The sequence below is a fragment of the Panthera leo genome, chromosome A1 (genome assembly GCF_018350215.1).
Source record: "Panthera leo isolate Ple1 chromosome A1, P.leo_Ple1_pat1.1, whole genome shotgun sequence".
In the NCBI taxonomy this organism is placed as follows: domain Eukaryota; kingdom Metazoa; phylum Chordata; class Mammalia; order Carnivora; family Felidae; genus Panthera; species Panthera leo.
Genome location: NC_056679.1, coordinates 147,285,678 through 147,305,845, shown reverse-complemented (window position 1 = coordinate 147,305,845; position 20,168 = coordinate 147,285,678). Strand labels below are relative to the sequence as shown.

The 20,168-nt window shown below is 34.9% G+C and overlaps 1 protein-coding gene across 1 annotated transcript in view; it reads left to right on the top strand.

Annotated features, from left to right (window-relative positions):
• The window catches only part of EDIL3 (EGF like repeats and discoidin domains 3), a 320,227-nt gene that overhangs the window by 23,443 nt on the left and 276,616 nt on the right, over nt 1-20,168 (top strand). The window contains exon 4 of the mRNA XM_042955963.1: nt 11,468-11,596. Coding sequence (XP_042811897.1) covers nt 11,468-11,596 — 129 coding nt within the window. The remainder of the gene's footprint in view (nt 1-11,467; nt 11,597-20,168) is intronic.

Below are 20,168 nucleotides of genomic sequence, written 5' to 3'. Positions count from 1 at the left end.
CCTGTTGAAAACCAAGAAGATAGCAAGAACACCCATAATTTCTGATTTCCACTGAGTTAATTGCTCAGCTGTCTTTTCTTATCAGGAACTGCCTTGCATTAGAAAAGCACAATGGCCATATAGTCATTAAATCTGAATAAGATATTCCATGTTTGTTAAAATAATTACAGAGCTAATATGTTCTCATGTTGATTAGTAAGCATGTCTACTGACAGTGGCCTAACCAAGTCATTTATGTTTCTGCTTCCTAAGACCGTTGGCTGTGAATACAAAGATTTAAATTCTGAAAATGTGTACATTATATGGAACTAGAGCATTCAGCAACTATTTTATAAAGTGTTACTTTCTTGTGAAAATATTGCTATAAAAGGTGAATATATATTCACTGTATACAAATCATTCACTTTATACAAAAATTAAACAAGATCTAAATCTGACTTAAAATATGACATCCATTCCATAAATTAGATAAGTGTCTATTGGTTATTTTTAGCTGGAAGAAGACTAGTTTTAATCTTTGTGATTTTATTCCAGCCTCCAAATGTATAAACATATGTAGTCAGGTTTAGTGCGCAAGTTTATAAACACGTTATGTAATGACATGATTGACTACTTTAAACATCTGGCAATAAATAGTTGGGGCTGTACTTAAAACAGTGAAAGATATTCCTTCAGCTTTTCCCTGCTATAGTTGGAAACTGTCATTCTACTGCTGTCTTAAATTGTGACTGTTTCAAACAAGATTCTAAATAAAACACAAATTAGACTTAAAAATTTTTTATGCCATTTTACTGTAACGTATCCTTTCTGCCTGAAAAAAAAGATGAAATGGGTTATCCAGTGATTAACAAATGTCCTGTTCTTTCTTTTGGTCCCCATTTTTTAGTAAGTGATCAAGTTTGCCAGGTTGTTTTCGACTGGTTTTCGTTGGAAGTTATTTTTATATGGTGGCTGAGCAGCTTTACATTAAGAAGAGGCAGAACTGACAATTTAAGATCTGGATAAGAAGGCAATGTGAAACTTCCATAGTTAGACATGGCACTAAATGTGATCCTCTTTGTATCACCTGATTGTTTTTATAGTCGGTGTGAGTTTGTGTTCTTGACAAGAATTGATGGGCTAAGTGTTACTGTCATGATGTACTGTGTTATTTACACACAGAAGCAAAATTCTATCTTTTAGTTTGTCCTTTGCTGTCAACTGAACAACAGAAATATCTGAAAGAACAATTCACAGGGTCTATAATTTTTGCATAATTAAAAATATTATCTTAACGTATAAAATTCAATAAGTTATCTTAATGCATTTTTCAAAATATCAAAAGCAGCCAGGTGTCACTCGTTTTGCTCCGTTGGCCATCGCTATACCTATGTGACAAAACAACAAACCTGGATTGTCCTCTACCTGTAGCGCACATCCAGGCATTGACCTAGAAGCAGATATCTCATTGGGTACTTACTGCCGCTATCAATTCTTGTTTTCAAACTCAACTGAGCCCTCACTGTTTTCTGTCAATCTTTTTTCTGAGGCTCATCAGTCATGTTTTTTCACACTCCCTAACCTTTTGAGTATTCCTTCTCTACTGTATCTTTAACCTCTTCTTTATAGTAGCTGCTTCTCATTAGCACCAAAACACTGTTAGGTTTCTGACATTTTAAATACATTTCCAACCCCTGTCTCCCACCTGATTTTTATTTGGAAACTGTTGACTGTATGCCAGGTACTAATCTTTGGCACAGGGGAGAGAATTTGCTAAGTTGAAATGATTCTGACTTTAGAAAGCTTGCAATAGAGAGTGTTTTCAAGTTTATATGGCTTCTAGACCAAGTTTCCAATACTCTTCTCAGAATTTTTGTTTATATCTCCATGATTTAAAAAATCCACTCTGTGTTAATTTACCTATCTCTAGCCCAAACCTTTCTCCCCAGGTTCAAAGTCCTAAAACCAAGTTCTCACTGAATATCTCCAACTGCATGTCTGTAGGCACTTAGGTCCACTCATTTCCAAAATGGAATCCATCATCCCCTTTGACCACCATCCCCAAACTTGCTCCCTAGACCATGTTTTCCATCAAAATGAAAGGCAGAACTTTTTGCTGAATTTTGATATGTGGTTTAATGTTTAGTTCTCTTTCCTTTCAGCCATCAGACCCATAAATTTGGTCCCTCAGTATATCTTTTGGGATCCATTTCTCTCCATTTCTGTGTTTGGTATTCTAATCCAAGCCAGCAATGTGTGTGTCAGAATAACATCTGCCACTTTCTAACTGATCTGCCACCCTTAAATTTTGCCTCCTTGTAATCCATTCTCCCTACTACTTGACATCCAAATCATGTCAGCCCTTCTGCTTACTACCCTTAAATGGCTGTCCTTTTTGCTAAGGAATGGCCAGACTTCTTATGAGTGTCTTCAAGACACTGGGTATCCTGGGCACTTTGTATTCTTCAGCCTTGCCTCTTGCCATTTCTGTTCACTCTTCTCTCTAGCCAAAGTGAGTTTCTTCCTGTTTCTTGAACCTATGCTCTGGCTCTGCTGCCTGGTTTCACATACTTGTTCCACCTCATTGCCTATCCGGTTTCCACTAGTTCTCTCGTCTTGAATTGGGAATCACTTGATTTGGGGAAGGCTTCCTAAATCACAGTTCCGAGTTTGGTGTTCCATCCCCCCAACATACTCCCTTGGCAAGTTTTCTTGTTCCTGGACCTGACATGCAGTAGTAACTACCTTCCAACTTATTTGTGTCTTTTCTTAAATGCTAGAGAACAAGTAATTGTCTGTCAGAGGTCCTATAGTATGTGTAGCAGTTATCACTTTTAATGGAGCATAGATGGCCTTCAGTAAATATTGACTGAATGACTAAATGGATATTCTTCATAGGTAGAAATAGTATAGTCAACAGGTAGAAATATAGTCAACAGTACTTGAGAATTCTATATAGTTGAATTTTCTGGTAATTTACAAAGTTTTAACTAATTATTTGAGAGGAATTCAATGTATGTTAGTGTTAAGTGGTGTCCATTCTAATTTCTCTAACATACTGTATACCTTTATTTTCCAGTTGTCAGTTCTGGCTTCCTGCAAATGAATTTTTCATAACTCAGAGTATACTAACAAAGAAAGCTAGTCAAGTATTTTTCTTCATTTGCTTTTCTCTCAATTGAAAGCTGAAAAGTATGAACTTTCTTTCTTCCATCTTTCCTTCTTCCCCTTCTTTCTTTCCTTCCTCACTTTATATGACTTCTTTTCCTTCTCTTTAATAAGTTGACATCTTTGGGTGAATTTAAATAAATGTGGAGGGCTGGGTCCCACCCTCCGTGATTCTGATTTAATTGGACTGGGCATCCAGAACTTGAAAAGCTCCCCTGTGATTATAATATACAGCAAATTTTGAGAACCACTGGGTTAGATCATTTCTGATGTCCCTTTCAATTCTAAAAACTCTAGATTTTGTTATTTTAAGAGACTCTCCAGAGTGTTTTAAAATACAAAATATGCCCAAAGATTTTCTTTCAAAATGTAGAGCCTGAAATAGTTTTGTCTTTTCATGCAGTTGGCCTTGATTGAAGCTGTGTGTTAAAGGATGCAAAATTCTCATTGTCAATACTCAACAATTTTTGCTAATTTTCTTATAATTCTCTTCAGTACTCCCTTAGCATTTAAAACCTTATCTAAAAAGAAAAATGTCTCTGGAAATAGTGCGATAAACACTGGCTAACAGCTGAGAGATAATCTGCTTTAAGTTAGCTTTAGTGTGGCTCTGAGTCTAAGAAGTTTCTTTGCTCAGTCATTATATTGGTGTCTTCCATAGCTGAGTATGGTCATTTGGGGACCCTGTAGACCCCAGGGTATAGCATTAGTGGTCTTTTATCGCAAGTATGTCCAGTGATTTTCTAGTAAAATGGCAGATCCTATCAATGTAGATAAACTTATTCTTATTGGCATTCTTATTTCTTTCTCTCTTCCTCCTAATTGCAGTAATGGTCTGAAATGTCAACTAGAATTTATTTTTTAAAGCACATATGAAGCTAACAATCAGATAAAACCTTTTTAACCAGCTTTTTATGAAATTTAAACTGGCCACACTCATAAGCTTTAGTTTATGAATGAAGGCATTAAAATAAAAATCTGTGCATCAAACTTATTAGAACATACAGCAATGAAATTTCAATATTCAACACAAATGGTTTCTCAGGAGACTCAGGAGGCCCGAAAGTAAATTGAGAGGCCTATGGTTGATTCAAAAGTGACATTTATTTTGTTGTGTACAATTTTGCTGGCAGTAAGTCATAAGGATACTAAAATTTTCTGTGAGGAATTTTGCCAGGTTGAGTATGGAAATTCCTGTGAACTTTATCTCATTTTAACTAGAGTTATTGCTTACTTGTGTACTATGCTTGGCTCATTTTGCCAAGTACTCTGTTTACAGACTGGTTATAATTCTAATTTGTGTAGTTGAAGACAAAGCTTTTATTTTCTTTCAGTTTGTAAATGAAATGATAGGAGTATAGCTACCAAGTTCAGTGGGAGAGCAATAAACTGAAGATGAGGTTGTAATACACAGACCAGAATTGTCATAGTTGTGAAACATGGGTTTAACTGGTTACTGTGTTTTACTTTCTCACACATAAATATGTATGGTAATATTGTTCACATTTAGTGTGGGAAGATAGTGAAGAAATTAAATAATATTTTGTATTGGTGAAGTAACTTGTTTGAGTGATATGTTACCATTTTATTTTGTTTTTATTTTTACATCAGCGTACACATTTTTTTGCAGAAATGGAGAGAGGGCAGGGTGGCATCTAGCACTGCTAAAGGAACAGAGAAAATGGGGAGGCATGCGTTCCTCCAAATAAATGATTGCTATATTTACATTGCCATGTATATAGATGAATACATTAGTAGTACTATGTAGATATATTCATATGTAAAAAAGATCACTATGCAAATGCATAAGAAGGTTAGCATGTAAATACAATAATATATTTTCAGTAGATGTTTGATAAATATTAAGAATAAGCTTAGCAGAAATGCCCTTGGTTATCATGAAGACAGACAGTCAAATGTAGGGCTTTAAGTTATAAATTGGTTCCTACTAAAATTGTATTGCTGACAAAAAACTTTTAGAGACATTTTGTTACCGTGTCCCAAATGCATTAGCCTCCTTTCACTTTCTTGAGTTCATTACTCTTACCTTTCAGTAGGGTCAGACATATGCTACTCCCCTGCCTAAAAGACTCTTCCTTAGGTTTTAACATGACTGGCACGTGTTCATGTTTCAGTTTTCAGCTCGAGTGACACCTCCTTCGAGAAGCCTTTCTTGATTGTTTATCTTAAGTAACCAGTTCTTTTTACAGCCCTTTCCACCAGCCTATTCTTCTCCTGTGTCTCCTCCTATGGTTTTTATTACAGTGACCAATACCTTGCTTTCTTATTTCTTAGTTTTTCATTATGCATTCCCTTCACTATAATATAAACTTTGAGAGTACTGGCACCTTATGTGTCTTCATCTAGGCTATATTCCCAGCCTGTACGGTGTTTCCTGGAATATCAATACATGATGAATGGATTGGTGATTCTCTGATCTGTGAACTGGAGAGGGGCACTAATATATAAAGAAAACCAAATGCATAAATCATCTGAGAGATTAAACATGGATGAGAAAAATTAGCTCTTCGGTCCACCTGATTCCCTGAGTATGGCCAACATAGAATTTTCTCCTTTACTTGGCATTAGAAGTTGCATAGTTATATACTGAGCTCACAGAAGAAAAAACAAACAAACAAACAAACAAACACAATCACCATCATAAAGGTATAGATAGATAATAGGCTTTCAGGTTTTTTTGGGGGTTTTTTGCATCATCTTCAGTGCTACATGATATAGTTGCCTATACACTTTGCTATGTAGGTTAAACGATCATGGATTGCAAATTAATAATGAGCTGTAATAAGACAATCTGCGAATCACCTTGGACAGGTGACTGGCAACAGGTGGTGGGCCAGTGAGAAGAATGATATAGGCAGTGGACTCAGACAGGATGATCCCAGTCCAAGCAGAACCCTGGAGAGTGAGAGAAAGACCAGGCAAACAAGAAGTTAAATTTAGCCTGCAATGATTTCTTGCCCCTGGGAAAAATAATTGCTTCATTCTATTGCCAAAAGGCAAATCGGCATCAGCTTAATTTGCCTGAGTCTGCCATAAACTGCAGATGGAATCATAAAACATAGTTAGACTCAAATTAAACACATCTGTCCTAATCTAAAGCAGGTGAGGCCAGACAGCCAAGAAGCATCAAGGTATAACGCTGCACACAGATTACAATATGCAGAGGTATATTTTAGGAGCCTGCTGACAGTGGAATAAAGAACCATGAAATTGTGTATTGTCCTATTTTCCTATAGTGAGCCTGCCTTCTTGTACTGGTTGCCATCTTAGTCTTAAAAAAACTCTACCAATTCATCCATTGAGAAATAAACAAACAGACAAAAAGTGCTGATTTGAAGGCCAGGGATCTCTTGCATTTTAATCAAGAATCTTACCTGAGCTGATGCTTTCTCAGGTTGAAATGACAAGGAATCAGAAGTCCCTACAGTGCATTTTAATTGGACTTGAAATTTCAGCTTGAGGATTTGTTTCTACTTAAATGATCATGCTTCATCTGTACAAACCATTGAGATAATGGGTCAGTAGAGAAAACAACAGGCTCAGATATGATCAGATATTTGACTGAGGTGTCTATGTACCCGATCCTAACTAGGACTGTCCTGAGAGAGAAAGGGGAGTGTGGCACCCAGGGAAGCGTGCTGCTGCAGCATCCCTTCAAGAAAAGAAGTTGTCCAGCTGCCAGGAATGTAGTTAACCTCCAACAAATCTTCTGCAGCACTTCCAGGATCTCACTGGAGCTTTAGAGCCACCCTGTGCCTAGGCCACCTCCAGCTGGTGATTGGACATGGCAAGGGCACCAGTGCCTGGTCATTTATGCCCTTGGAGGATTCCTCTAAAGGGTAATCTTTGCTTCCTAGTGGGCTGGCTAAGACTTCATCAAGTTTGGGTTACAGACTGAGGCTCCCTTGCTTGATTCTTCTTCAATCCCTGCACACCCCCCTTCCCCATTTCTTTTCACAGGTGTCAGATCTGCATCACAGGATGAAGGCTTTTCCTGCCCATTTCTGCTTTCTCCTCATTTTTCTTTCACAGGCATTACTTCTTAATCTTGTTGTACTCTTAACTTTTTCTTAGCATTTACTTCATGGAGAACCCACCTGACACAGGGGTGTATTTAATAATTAGATGTGGGGAGGCAGATTTAAAACACAGTCTGTAATAATCCTAATCATGTGTGATGGGCTTCTGCTGTCTATCCTCTACTTTATCCAAGTCCAAAATTTTGTTTTCTGTTGACATTGTCCATCTAACACAGGTACCTGTGGGGACCTTTATTAATCTCAGACAGACCGTGACATATGAGACCCTAAGCGAATAAGCTGAATATTTATACTGAAGTGGAAAGGGCCTAGCACTAATTTCCCTTTTTCTTTTAAAAATTTATTTATTTATTTTGAGGGAGGGAGGGGGATAAAGAGAAAGGGAATATGCAAACTTCTCAAACACAATAATTTCTTTAAAACTAAATCCATTATATTTCTTTATGAAGGTGACCACTCAGTCATACAGATAAAAGCTCTAGAAATCAACCCAGATTCCTTGCTCTCTCTCAACCCTTACATCAGTTTGATCACATTGTTATCTTGATTCTACCTCAAGATACATTGTGATTCTACCTCAAGATACATTTTGGTCAAATTTATTACCTCTTTTCTACCTTTCAAAAACACACTGAGTAAATATCAATAAGGGGGAAAAATATAAGATGAACTTTCACAAGTGTAATTTATTAGAATTAAGTAGACATAAGCAAAAAAGAACAAAATGTACAAGGACAAGAGAGAATAAACAGGTCAGCTAAACAACAGCTGGTGTCTACAAGATCTAGTGAGAGATGAACAGATCATCCTGTCTGATTCTGATTACAGAAGCGTCATATGGCTGGCAGACGCACCTGGTCAAATGGTAGAAAACCGGTTAGTTTAAGTTATTATCACCTAGAAAGGGTATCAAAAGTGCCAAGAAAATTTTCTTAGGACACCAAGACTTCCCATCATGATGGGATAATCAAAGGGACTGGACATTCCAGCCTCGTGTGTCGCTCAGTTTATCTGGGCTGTTAAGCTCACATCAGTTAATAAATTTTGCAGGAACTTGGTTGTAGGAGTGAGAGCGATAATGAAAGGTACTTGATTTTAGAAAAGTGTATCAGTGTAGTCTGTATGCTTGAGAACCTTTGGGTTGTCACTCATGCCTTGCCTTTCTACTGTAGACATTGCTTCTGTGAGTACAAATGAATCTATATACATCTACAATGTGCCTTGATCTGTTGACATTGCTGCAACAACAGATCCTGGTCTAGGGAATATAGAATTCCCCTTTTTGTAGTACTGACAATACACAGCATTATGACTGACGTTTCATCCAAAAAAATGTTTGGGTGTTACTACTCATCTCCATGGAATGTACAGGGTTAGCAGATGGCAGTGTTGTTAGTCTGACTGTACAAAGCTGCGTTGCTTTGCTCATGTCTAGGGCACAGAGTGATGATCTCGCTTTTAAACTGGTGATTGCCTTTTTATAGAAAATCTCAACAATAATGCCTTTGTTTCTAGATTAATTATCTGGGGGGAGGAATAGTAGTGATTTGGGGGGACTTTAATTTCCTGTTTTATTACCTAGTATTTATTAACTGAATTGGAATTAGATCATGCTTCCATTGCTTTCCCTGTTCATAGCTATCTCTGAAGAGGGTTGAGAAAGTCAGTTTTTGCTAGGACTACTTCAAGAGTTTAACGCTTAGTTCTTTTGCCCTAAACTGTGACTCTTCCATTTGATCCAATACAATGCTGTTTGAGTCATCATTCCAAAACACAAATGTGATCGTATATTTTCCCATGTACAAAGTCCTTTTCTGATTTTCCAGTGCTTGAAGAGGATCTTCAAATTTTTTGTCACAGCACATAAGGCCTTCATTTACACGACCATGCTACTTTCTGAGCTCCATTCTATCTCTCATATACATCTATGCTCTAATTATAGTGGCCTGCTTGAAATTCCTGGAATAAGCCATGATCTTTTTCCTTTGTATGTGCTATTCTTTTTGCCTAGAATGTTGAGCAGGTACTTCCTCCTGTGTTGTATCACCTCGCAGCACTGAATCTTTTTAGAAGTTTCTGTTGATCCTACACTTTGGATTGTGTAGACTAATTACAGCTCTTACTATGTATGGTAGTTGTTCTTGCTTTTTTGTCTCCCATATTAGGCTCTATACTTCTTAATGGTAGAGACTATCTTTATTTACTTCTGTATGCTTCTGTATGTTCAGCACTGACCTTGGTGCCTGCATAGAATAGGTAGTCAAGCAATGGGGGGGTGGGGGTGAGGGATAAAGGGACTAATGGAAGGATGAATGGAGGAATGGCGGAATGGCTAGCTAGTTATATAAAGACATAGGAAGTTTATTGAAATATCTCAGTAATCAGTCCCCCAATCAAATTCACTCTGTAAAATGCTGCCAGGATAGTCATCTTAAAATATAGATATGACCATGTCAAAACTTTAAAATACATGCTAAAAGCATTCACTGGCTCTTCACCTTATAAGTTACGATGTTAACTTTTTAATCTTTACTAATCTGACGTATTTATACTTTCTCAGCCATTCCTAACCAAGTAATCCATTGTCTAGCCATGCTAAATTCTTTGGTATTTCCAACACATATTTATTCTTTTATTTATTCACTTATTTCATGACTCTCTGGTTTCTTATGGCCATCCCAGTGCTAGTATTTTTATCTATCATCTTAATATAGCTAATGACTTGCTTTATAAATGTGACCAAAATCTTACCCTCCATTTTTATTTCTCTAAAGTCTTAGAGTGGTTAATCTAGAAAATATAGGAAATAATTCTTGGGAAGTCTCCTATAAGGGAATAAAGTTCCCAAGAAACAGAAAGTGGTAGGAAGTTGGGACACAGATGCTTTTGTAAACTTTGAAAAACCTTCTTCTCTTGATCAGGCAATGGTACTTTCCCCTTTCAAGCTCCCTTTAAAACTCTATGGGTTTCTCTGAATCTGATTTACATCCTGTCTGTATAATAAAATCACACTCATGACTTTGAAGCCTGCTTTTCACTCTAGACTTAATCAGTGGTACACTGGGCGTGTCAGGCTGTTCAGAGATAATACCCTTAAGACTTCTGGAAGCCCTTTTATTTAGCTGAGAGAGTCTTCAGGCTGTACCTGAATTATTTGAAATATTTTCACAAGGGCCTTTTAGCCATATCCTTAATTTGATATTTATGTTGAGGCCATGTCTTTCTGACAAAGCTCCAGGTTTGATCTTACACTGGTTTGGGAGGCTGGCATTGAGATAGTTTTGGTTGTTATTGGTTGGTTGGTTGGTCAGTTAATTATCACAAATCCTCCTCTCTATATTCCTTTTCTTTACTTTCACACTTATCATTTCTTTATTTAGCATGTCTCTTCTTGTAGTACTGTATCAATGCAGCTATTAAAAACCAACTGACACTTTAATATTCTGCCTGAAAATCTCATTATTCATAGGTAAAAAGTCATTAAGTATATTTCTGTCACTAAAGTTTTTCTCAGGTAACAACGTTACCAGCTGATTTTCTCTACATAACATGGATAGCCTCACATTTTCTCTAGGCTCCTCTAGTCATTTTTCTTGATGCCTTTCCACCCAGTACCAAAGCCAATGCCATATATTATAGGTTCTGGTTATGGCACAACTTACTTCTCTGTGCCAGTGTCTTTCTTACTGTTACACGTTTCTCTCACCTCAGGCCAACTAGCCTGAATTTATTCTCATGGTCCTGACAGGGTTTGAAGAAGTAGAAATATTCAAGAGCTTTTTCAAACCTTGGCTGGCTTCAAGTCTCCTAACATTCTATTGGCCAAAGCAAGTCACCTGGACAAGCCCAGAAATAAACCTCACCCCTTTAGAGAGAGAAATTGCAAAGTTACAGAGTTAAGTGTATGAATTTAAAAAGTTTTTTTTTATTGGAGTAATTAATAAATCTTTCTAGTAGACATATTTCAATTAATCTTTAACAAATCAGACAATATTTTATTGACATGTAATGGAGGAACCCCAAGATGAGTTAATAACTTTTAGTATGCTATTTGGTATGCAGTGTTTGAATAGAAAATTTCATTTTATGTTACATATCATGTCTTTGAAAAGTACAAGGTTTCAAATGGGTCTTTCATACCTTATCTGTAAATCTAAACAGTGTGGTGACTCTACTAAAGGAAAATAGAGTATGAAATAGTACATCTCAGTGCCTAAGACTGCAAGTGAAAAGTCATTCTCTGTTTCTTTATTTCTCAGGTGATATTTGTGATCCCAATCCATGTGAAAATGGCGGTGTTTGTTTGCCAGGATTGTCTGACAATTCCTTTTCCTGTGAGTGTCCAGATGGCTTCACAGATCCCAACTGTTCTAGTGTTGTGGAGGTTGGTAAGTGCAAGATTTAAGCATTTCAGTAGTTACCCCCTTTGTTTGCATGAGTGACTGCCAAATTTGGTGTGGTGTAGTATGGGTATTCTATACAAGATTGCTATATGCTGCTAATCTGTTTATTCCTCTATAGTACTCTCAATTTTATAATTTATGTTTTATAATTAAATTATATTTTTATTAATGGTGTTCGCAAATCATTTAAAAATACGTTTTCATGCTTAACACTATATTTCAAAGTCACTACAAGTACTAATTGAATATAATACATTTCTTATCTCTCTAATATTGAATACATTTAAAAGTTTGTTCTCACTGAAAAATAATTCCTAAGTCAATTTATTTAAATTAGTCTCTCTAAATAAAATAGAACTTGTTTTAGTGACTGATAATATCTGTATTTTGTAGCTCTTCTAATCATTACTTTTCCAAGACTGAATAAATGAAAGATTATATTTCAGCTGCATTGTTCCTTAGAGTCTTCTCTAAAACTTTGCTTTGCAAGTATTCATTAGTCATTGATCATATTTCAAATTTGTTTTCATCTGTGAAGTACTTCATTGGCATATATACTTACGGATTCAGGATCACTTCCATAATTGCCAAATTGTTCCCATTAAGGAAATGGCTGTACTTTAAATAATTTAGCCCTGTGTAAATTTGTGTAGAGATTTTCTCTCTGATTAAAGGCAATATCATGATTAAGGTTGAAAATTTTCTATATTTTTTCACATCAGTACCAAGAAAAATAAAAAGTAGACCGTATCTGTTTAACATAGGAAAACTAAATGTGTTTTGGGTTAAATTTCTGTCAACCTGCATAAACCTTGGAAAATTCAGAGGTTTTGCTGGCCTTTGAAAAATAATTTTGAAGAAGAGAAGTAATAGTGACTGTAGTAAGGGACCAGTTTGAGTTACTTATCATTGTGTCTGATACACCTAACCTAGTACCTTTATGCATAGTAAAAGCACAATAACTATTGATTGAATGAAAGATTCCTTAAATGAAACTGTCAGCTTGCCATTTTGACTACTAGTTACTGGATTTTAGTATGCTTTATTTGTTAAATGTGTTTTTCTTGTCTTTTATATGTATTAATATCACTGTGTGGTATATGAAAAAGTTAAGTATGTTATTTTAAAAAGGTACTTTGTTCATTTAATTCATTTCAAATTTAGTTCTCTTCTAAGGCTTTTATTAACTCACTGCTATTTCAGGGGTTTGATACAGTGCCACAGAAATAAAACTATAGTAACCACTTTGACCCCATCTCCAAATATGTATGGTGAATTTCAGGGTTTAATATGAGAGCCATATCCTCAGGAAAGTCTATATCTCTGAAGAAAATTATAGTCATAAATATTCCCAACAGGAATAAATGAATAAAATAAAACTTTAGTGTTGTATTTTAAGCTCACTAACCTGAAATTGACAGTGCCTTACATTTGTAGTGTGTGATGTTTTTGTTGCTATTTCTTTTCAAAAAAAATTTTTTTAAGGTTTATTTATTTTCTGAGAGACAGAGAGAGACAGAGCATGAGCAAGAAAGGGGCAGAGAGAGGGAGACACAGAATCCGAAGCAGGCTCCAGGCTCCGAGCTATCAGCACAGAGCCTGAGGGGGGGCTCAAACTCACAAACTGTGAGATCCTGACCTGAGCCAATGTCGGACGCTCAGCCAACTGAGCCACCAGGCGCCCCTTGTTGCTATTTCTAAGAACCAAATCTGGAATTAAGGAGGCAAATGTCTTAAAATAATTTAAAAATTGGTATCTTCATAGATTTCTTAAGTAAATTCTTTAATTCTTTGGTCCATATTTTAAAATTAATTCGGTTTTTATCATTTTATCAGAAGAATGAGAATATGGGCAATAACACTTTAAAAACTAGATACACTGTCATATTCCATGTAGTTCAGTGAGCCTGTGGAGAATAAAATGATTATAGAATTAAATTTTGCTCAGATTCATTACTTTCTATTATTAAAATATTTGTGATATTCAGAAATATGGTAGTTATGATATATTATCTAAGCTCTAGATTTTATTATGTTTTAAGCAACCTCATTCTTCCATGGTATGCATTTAGGAACTATTGTAAGAAATATATTTTTTTTTATTTTATATTTGATTTGTCATTTAGCAAAGCATATTAGTTATACCAATTCTAATTTAATGTCTAACATTAAAATAATAGAAAACAAGTGCCCTAAAAGTTTAAAAGTGTCCATGGTTTCTTAGATACAACTTTGTTATACTCTGAAATAATTTTTTAGAATGTGAGAAAATAAGGGGAAATCAAACAGTTGTCAGGTAAGATGCCTCTTTACAACAGACATGTATTTCCTTACATGCCTTTCTATCACCTCTTTCTCAGCTCCATGTTTTCTTGCATATAATAAGGGGAAACTGAATATGTATTAAGTAAAAACATGTATTAGTAATGCTTTTAGTATCTATCCTACTTGAGGGTTTTTTTTTTTTTATATTTTTAAAACTACTTACTGGGACAAAATGTATGAAACGTTAGATCATTAAAGACCATCCTGCATTTTTAGTTTGAAAAAATTGATTACTTTGGTGGGACATTTCTGTTGTTGTTTCTATAGCTTTAGACAGCATCAGTGCAGAAAGCATAGAGTATACTAGAATTTTATACAACCCACTCCCTCCCTACACACAAGAAAGTTGTAGATATTTTGCTGTAATATATTAAAAGACAGAGATTTGAGGTGTCATCAGCTTACATATTAGTCCCCCAAAGATGGAGATGTGTCCAAACTTTCTTCTAAACTTTAAGCCATATACATTTTGTGATTATATGAAGTTTTAAATCTCTTTATTATTAATTTCCAAAGGAAAGAAAATCTTTTCTGTATTGGTTTTGTTTTGATCCCAATTGTAAAAATTAGTTTTACTCTGTATATTCTACAGTCAAACAGATACTGTCTTCATTGTAGTACACCTGGAAAGGAGAATTTCAAATATTCACTATTCTTAGAGATAAAAATCACTACTTGATATTACCTCAAACCTCATTATTTTGTAGCAACTTTATTTTAAGTTCTTGATGCTACTTATTTCAAAAAGATTCTTATCCAATTTTGTACTTTTATTCTTCTTTCCCAAACCATTTAGAGTCAGATAAGCACAAAATATGGCATTTGCAATCAATCCTCATATCGCTTACATTCCTATATTATGTGTGGAGGCTTCAAGAAATTGACTCACTCAGGTTTGTGAACTTCACTCACTAGACAACATTGCTTTTATTAGATTTAATTCTTAGTCTGTCTATACACTCCAGTATCCATCTTTTACCTCTATCTGTCTCTCTTTCCCTATCTCTCTCCTTGTTTCTCTTTCCCACACACATCTCCCTATACAGACATACCTCCACAATTCAATCTTCTCAGCCTCTTAGAGTTATTACAACTCACGTCTGAGAGCTGCAAAAGGCAATAGGAAAACATTTCCCTGATCAAAGGAAAGAAAAAACAAAACAAAACAAAAAAATCAAACAAAAACAAAAACACAAAACTCCTTCACATCCTCAGATGTGAAGACATCAGCCAGGTTAACCAATGTTTGCACAGATGTGAGCTAGATGGTGTCTTTTTCCTCCAGGGAACTTGTAGATAGACCACCATGTGGTTAAGCCCCAAATTACTTCTCAATGACCTGCTCACATTCCTGGATGGCACTGTGTAATTTGGAGGCAAATGTTGACAAGTTTTTTTTATGCAGAAATTTCTATTACCAGTGAATATTTTAGATTTCATATGTGAAATTTTGGGAAATTATTACATTGTCCAAGTTCTATGGCATAATTCTCTTGTATACACCATCAAATTAACCCAGTAAAATAATAACAAGTATAAACATTTACAACTCAAATATGTAGTATATTACTGCAACTAAAGAAAACAAAATAAGCGATTGACTTAAAAAATCCTAGTTTTCATATATTCTTAAATATCTATTGAGTACTTGGTAAGTAATAGTTACATATCTGATGGAATGCAGTGGTAAACAAATTTACAGAAATTGCCATCTAGCCATGAAAGCACTTAAATAAATAAATAGATGAATATGATGGGTATTGTGATAACAGAAGTATGTGGAGTCATAAGAATTTAAAGCAGGTGCCTTATGATAAGCTAGATGTCAGGGAATGCATGCCTGCTCAAAAAAATAAAATCTTGACATGATTATAAAGATTAATTCCAATCTAGCAAGCAGAAAGCCAAAAGTATTCAAACATTGGAAATAATTTTTAGGAAAGATCAGAGATAAGAAAAGTTATGATTCCATGAGCTGCAAGAAATTCAGTGTGGCTAGAGCTTAAAAGGAAGACACATTATAGCCCAATAAATTTGGAGACGTGGCAGATTCTGCATGTTTTGAGGAATTTGGACTTTATACTAAGACATACAGAGGATTTGTACTTTTAGAATTGGAGGAATTTGCTAGCTACTAGCTAAGAAATCAGGCATAGCTTTATAAGTTATAATTATACAGATAGTTATTGACAGTCAGGGACTATATGAATCAGCCACATGGAGAATAATTTTTCTTTAAAAGACCAAAGGTTGGAAACTGATGAAAGTTCATCAATATTTGAGCAGTAGGTAGCAAAAGTTAAATCTATAAAGGACTCTGAGAAGGAGTAGTCAAAAAGACAAAAGAGAAACCAGAAAAATGTTGCACCCCCAAAATGAGAGGCAAATCGTGTGTCAAGGAATGTATTATCAGCAGTGTCAAATACAATGGAGAAGTTGACCAAGATAAATGTTTATGTTGATTATCTGTCACTGAGAGATCATAGTGCCAGGATCAGTTTTGCTAGAGTTGAGAAAGAGCTGGATTGTGGTACATGGAAGAATTAGAGATAAGATTTTTAAAAAGTGGCTGAGAAAACAAGGAAGCTTTCTCAACTTGATAAAATAATAATAATAAAAAAGATATATCTATTAAAAGCCTACAGATAAAATATTTAATGGTAAGAACCTTGAAGATTTTCCTCTTAGATTAGAAACAAGACAAGGATGCTCCCTCTCACTATTCTTTTCAACATTATACTGGAAGTCCTAGTCAATACAATAAGACAAGGAAATGAAATAAAAGGCATACATACTGGGAAGAAAGTAATAAAACTGTCTTTTCATGGATGATATGATCATCTATGCAAAAAGAAATCCTAAAGAATAAACAAAAAAATTCTGGAAGTAATAAGCAATTATAGCAAAATTATAGAATGCAAGGTTAATATATAAAAGCCAATCATTTTTCTGTAAACCAGTAATGAACAAGTGGAATTTGAAATTAAAAACACAATAGCCAGAGCACAGAGGATTTTAGGGCAGTGAAAACACTCTGCATAATATTATAATGATGGATACATGCTATTATACATTTGCCGAAATGCATATAATGTATATTACCCAGAGTGAACTCTTCTGCAAATTATGGACTTTGGATAATTATGATTTAAATGTAAATGTGGGTTTATCAATTGTAAGAATGTACCACTCTGGTAAGGAATGTTGATATTGCAGAGCTTATGCATGTGTGGGATCAGGGATTATATGGGAAAACACTATACCTTTCTCTATTTTTCTGTGAACTTAAAACTGTTCTCAGAAATAAGGTCTTTAAAGAATGGCTGTAACATTTATCAGTTTATTCATTTATTTGTTTATTCATCCATCAAATATTTATTGAATATATACTATATGCCAGACCCTGTTCTTGGCACTAAGGATATAACCACTAAAAATAGGCTTTGCCCTTATAGATCTTCTAGTCAAATGGGGAATTAGGCAGTAAACCATCATACTTACCATGGGAAGTTCTATAAAGAAAAATAAAGACAATTGTGAAGTAGAATAAGAAGAGGTATATTTTTAGGAAAGATGATTAGGAAAGACTTAGAAGTTTGTGTTTGAACAGAGAGTCGAACTGAGACAAATTCACTGTGTATGGATGGAGAGAGAGGACAGTAACGTGAAAGGGGAGTTTGGACTAAGGGAGGTTTTTACTTTAAGATGGGATTGCAGTATCATTATGATTCAGAAATATGACATAAAACTAAGCTCGTGTTTTACTAAGAATAAACTGTGTTAGATGACTCATATAGATATTTCAGTATTATTTGGCATACATTTAGCTATCAGTCTGAAAACAAAAGACATAAACATTGGAATTTGGTAGCAATTTAAAATCCATCACTTTTAGAAAAAAATTCCAAGTACCTGTGTTATGAGAGTAGTTCAGTATGGGATAACAAAGGCAGCATCTCATTTCACTTATAGCCCTTCCTCTTTATCTTCTCTGTAGTTACATTGGCTTCTGACCAGGTTTTCTCATTTAGAAAAATTAATAAACATGAAGGTGCTTTATTCATCCTGTTCTGTCTTCTCCCGTCCTCCTCTATCATAGTCCATCCAAACTCATTTCCTTTGGGAATTGGTATTCCTTTTCTAACGTGAATTCAGGTTCTTTTAAATTTGTGGCCCTCAGATCTCAACACTGCTAATCTGTCCTGCTTCCATTTCATTATAAGAAACCAGTTACATTTACCCAGGATAAATAAAGTCTCATAATTTTTTTTTAACAAAGCCCAACAATTTTCACTGTACATCTTGCCCTCATGAATACGTAAATTCATGTTTACCTTTAAGAAGGTGATCACTGTTGGGGCGCTTGAGTGACTCAAGAGGATAAGTGTCCAACTTCAGCTCAGGTCAATATCTCATGGTCCATGGGTTTGAGCTCTGCATCAGGCTCTCTGCTGACAGCTCAGAGCCTGGAGCCTGCTTTGGATTCTGTGTCTCCCTCTCTCTCTGGCCCTCCCCTGCTCTCTCTGTCTCTCTGTCTCTCTCTCTCTCAAAAATAAATAAATATTGAAAAAAATTTTAAAACAGAAGGTGATCACTGTCAGAATATCAAGTAGTGTAATAGAGACAGACACTGTCTAAAAGACTTCTTTTTAGTGATCATGAAATATCAGAATGTTAACAAGCTTTAAGTAGATCTCTTGGGTACAGCAAGGCTATTTTTAGATTTCTAAACTTTGGTTGCAAAATGAGAGATTTGATGAATTTCAGTTAAATTATTTATATATTAGGTAAAATTATGAGTGGTTGTCAGGTTTTTTTCCCCCTTAAGATTACTGCTTGGAATAAGGAAGGATAGCTCATGATTGAATCCATATTTCTAGAAATTATCATAATGAGAGCTATTCTGCATAGACTAAAATAGTTTCTCAAAAGCTGCTAGCCATGGATGATTGCTAAGAAATTTCCCAGTCAACTAGACTCAGGGGATTCATTTTCAGAGTTATATCTATATACTTTTCTGGTAATAAGAAAGATTAAATATGTGTCATATAAACAAATAGAATTGTACAGTTAAGCTGGTAGATTTAATGGTAAATCTTTGCCATATTCTGTATATATTACAGAAAATTAACTTTGTTTTATATATGTAAATATTTTTATAACATAGCTTATAAACAATTAGGTTCTTGATCTTAAAATGTTTCTACTTTATTGTTAATTACAATGATTAGAATTTGTTAACTTGCAATTTCAAGCCCTGACAATCATATATTAATTCAGAAAAGAAATACAGAACATCAAAGAACCTTAGAAAATATCAAGTACAGAAATCCTCTGTCACCTAGAAGAAAGATAAGAGCCAATTTGTGATAAAGCTTTATTTGTAAGAAAAAAATGCAATACATTAAAAGAAATATTGATGTATACCATTCTAACTATTCTTTTTTTTTTCTTTCTGAGAGTATACCTTTTCTATTGCTTAGATATAAATACTTTTATGAATGAAGTGATAGTGGATGTGTATCATTATGCTTTTTCTGCTTAACAAATCATACAAATTTAGTGGGTTTAAACTATCATTTTTCTCTCAATTCTGAGAGCCAAGTAGGTTTCTGCTTGACTGGTGCTGGGTAGTGGAAATTGGCTCAGCTGGGATAACTTGTCTCTGCTAGATCAGGCTTCTTTATGTGGTGGAGGGAAGGTCTGAAGAGCAGAAGAAAAATCAAGCCCAGATTGTAAGCACTTTTCAAATCTCAGTTTGTGTCACTTTAGCTAATAACAGTTTTGATGGGTAGACCTGCCACTTTGTATTGAAAAAGTGAGGTTGCAAGAAAGAATTTTGTGGCTGGTTTTGTAGTCTACCACAGAATGTTAGTTAGTTGATTTTCTTTTCCTTTTTAAATATTAAAAAAAAAATTTCGTTTTCATTGGCAATGCAAAAATATGATGAACATGTTGACATCTTAGTAGACACTTATTTTTATGTTACTAGCTATGAAGGTAATCTTTTCTTTATACAGGAGGAAAAAGTAAAAGCTCTCTTCAAAAGGGGAAAATTGGTTATGTTCTGTTCATGTTAGGAAATCTATTGAAAAATTAGAAATGTGAAAATGGAAAGTGACATCAAGTTGTTCTTTTATTCTGATTCCGAATGGAATGGCATGAGGTCAGTTGTGGCATTGCCAAAATGTATAATTCTACACGTTCATGAAACTGATAAACTGCTATTATT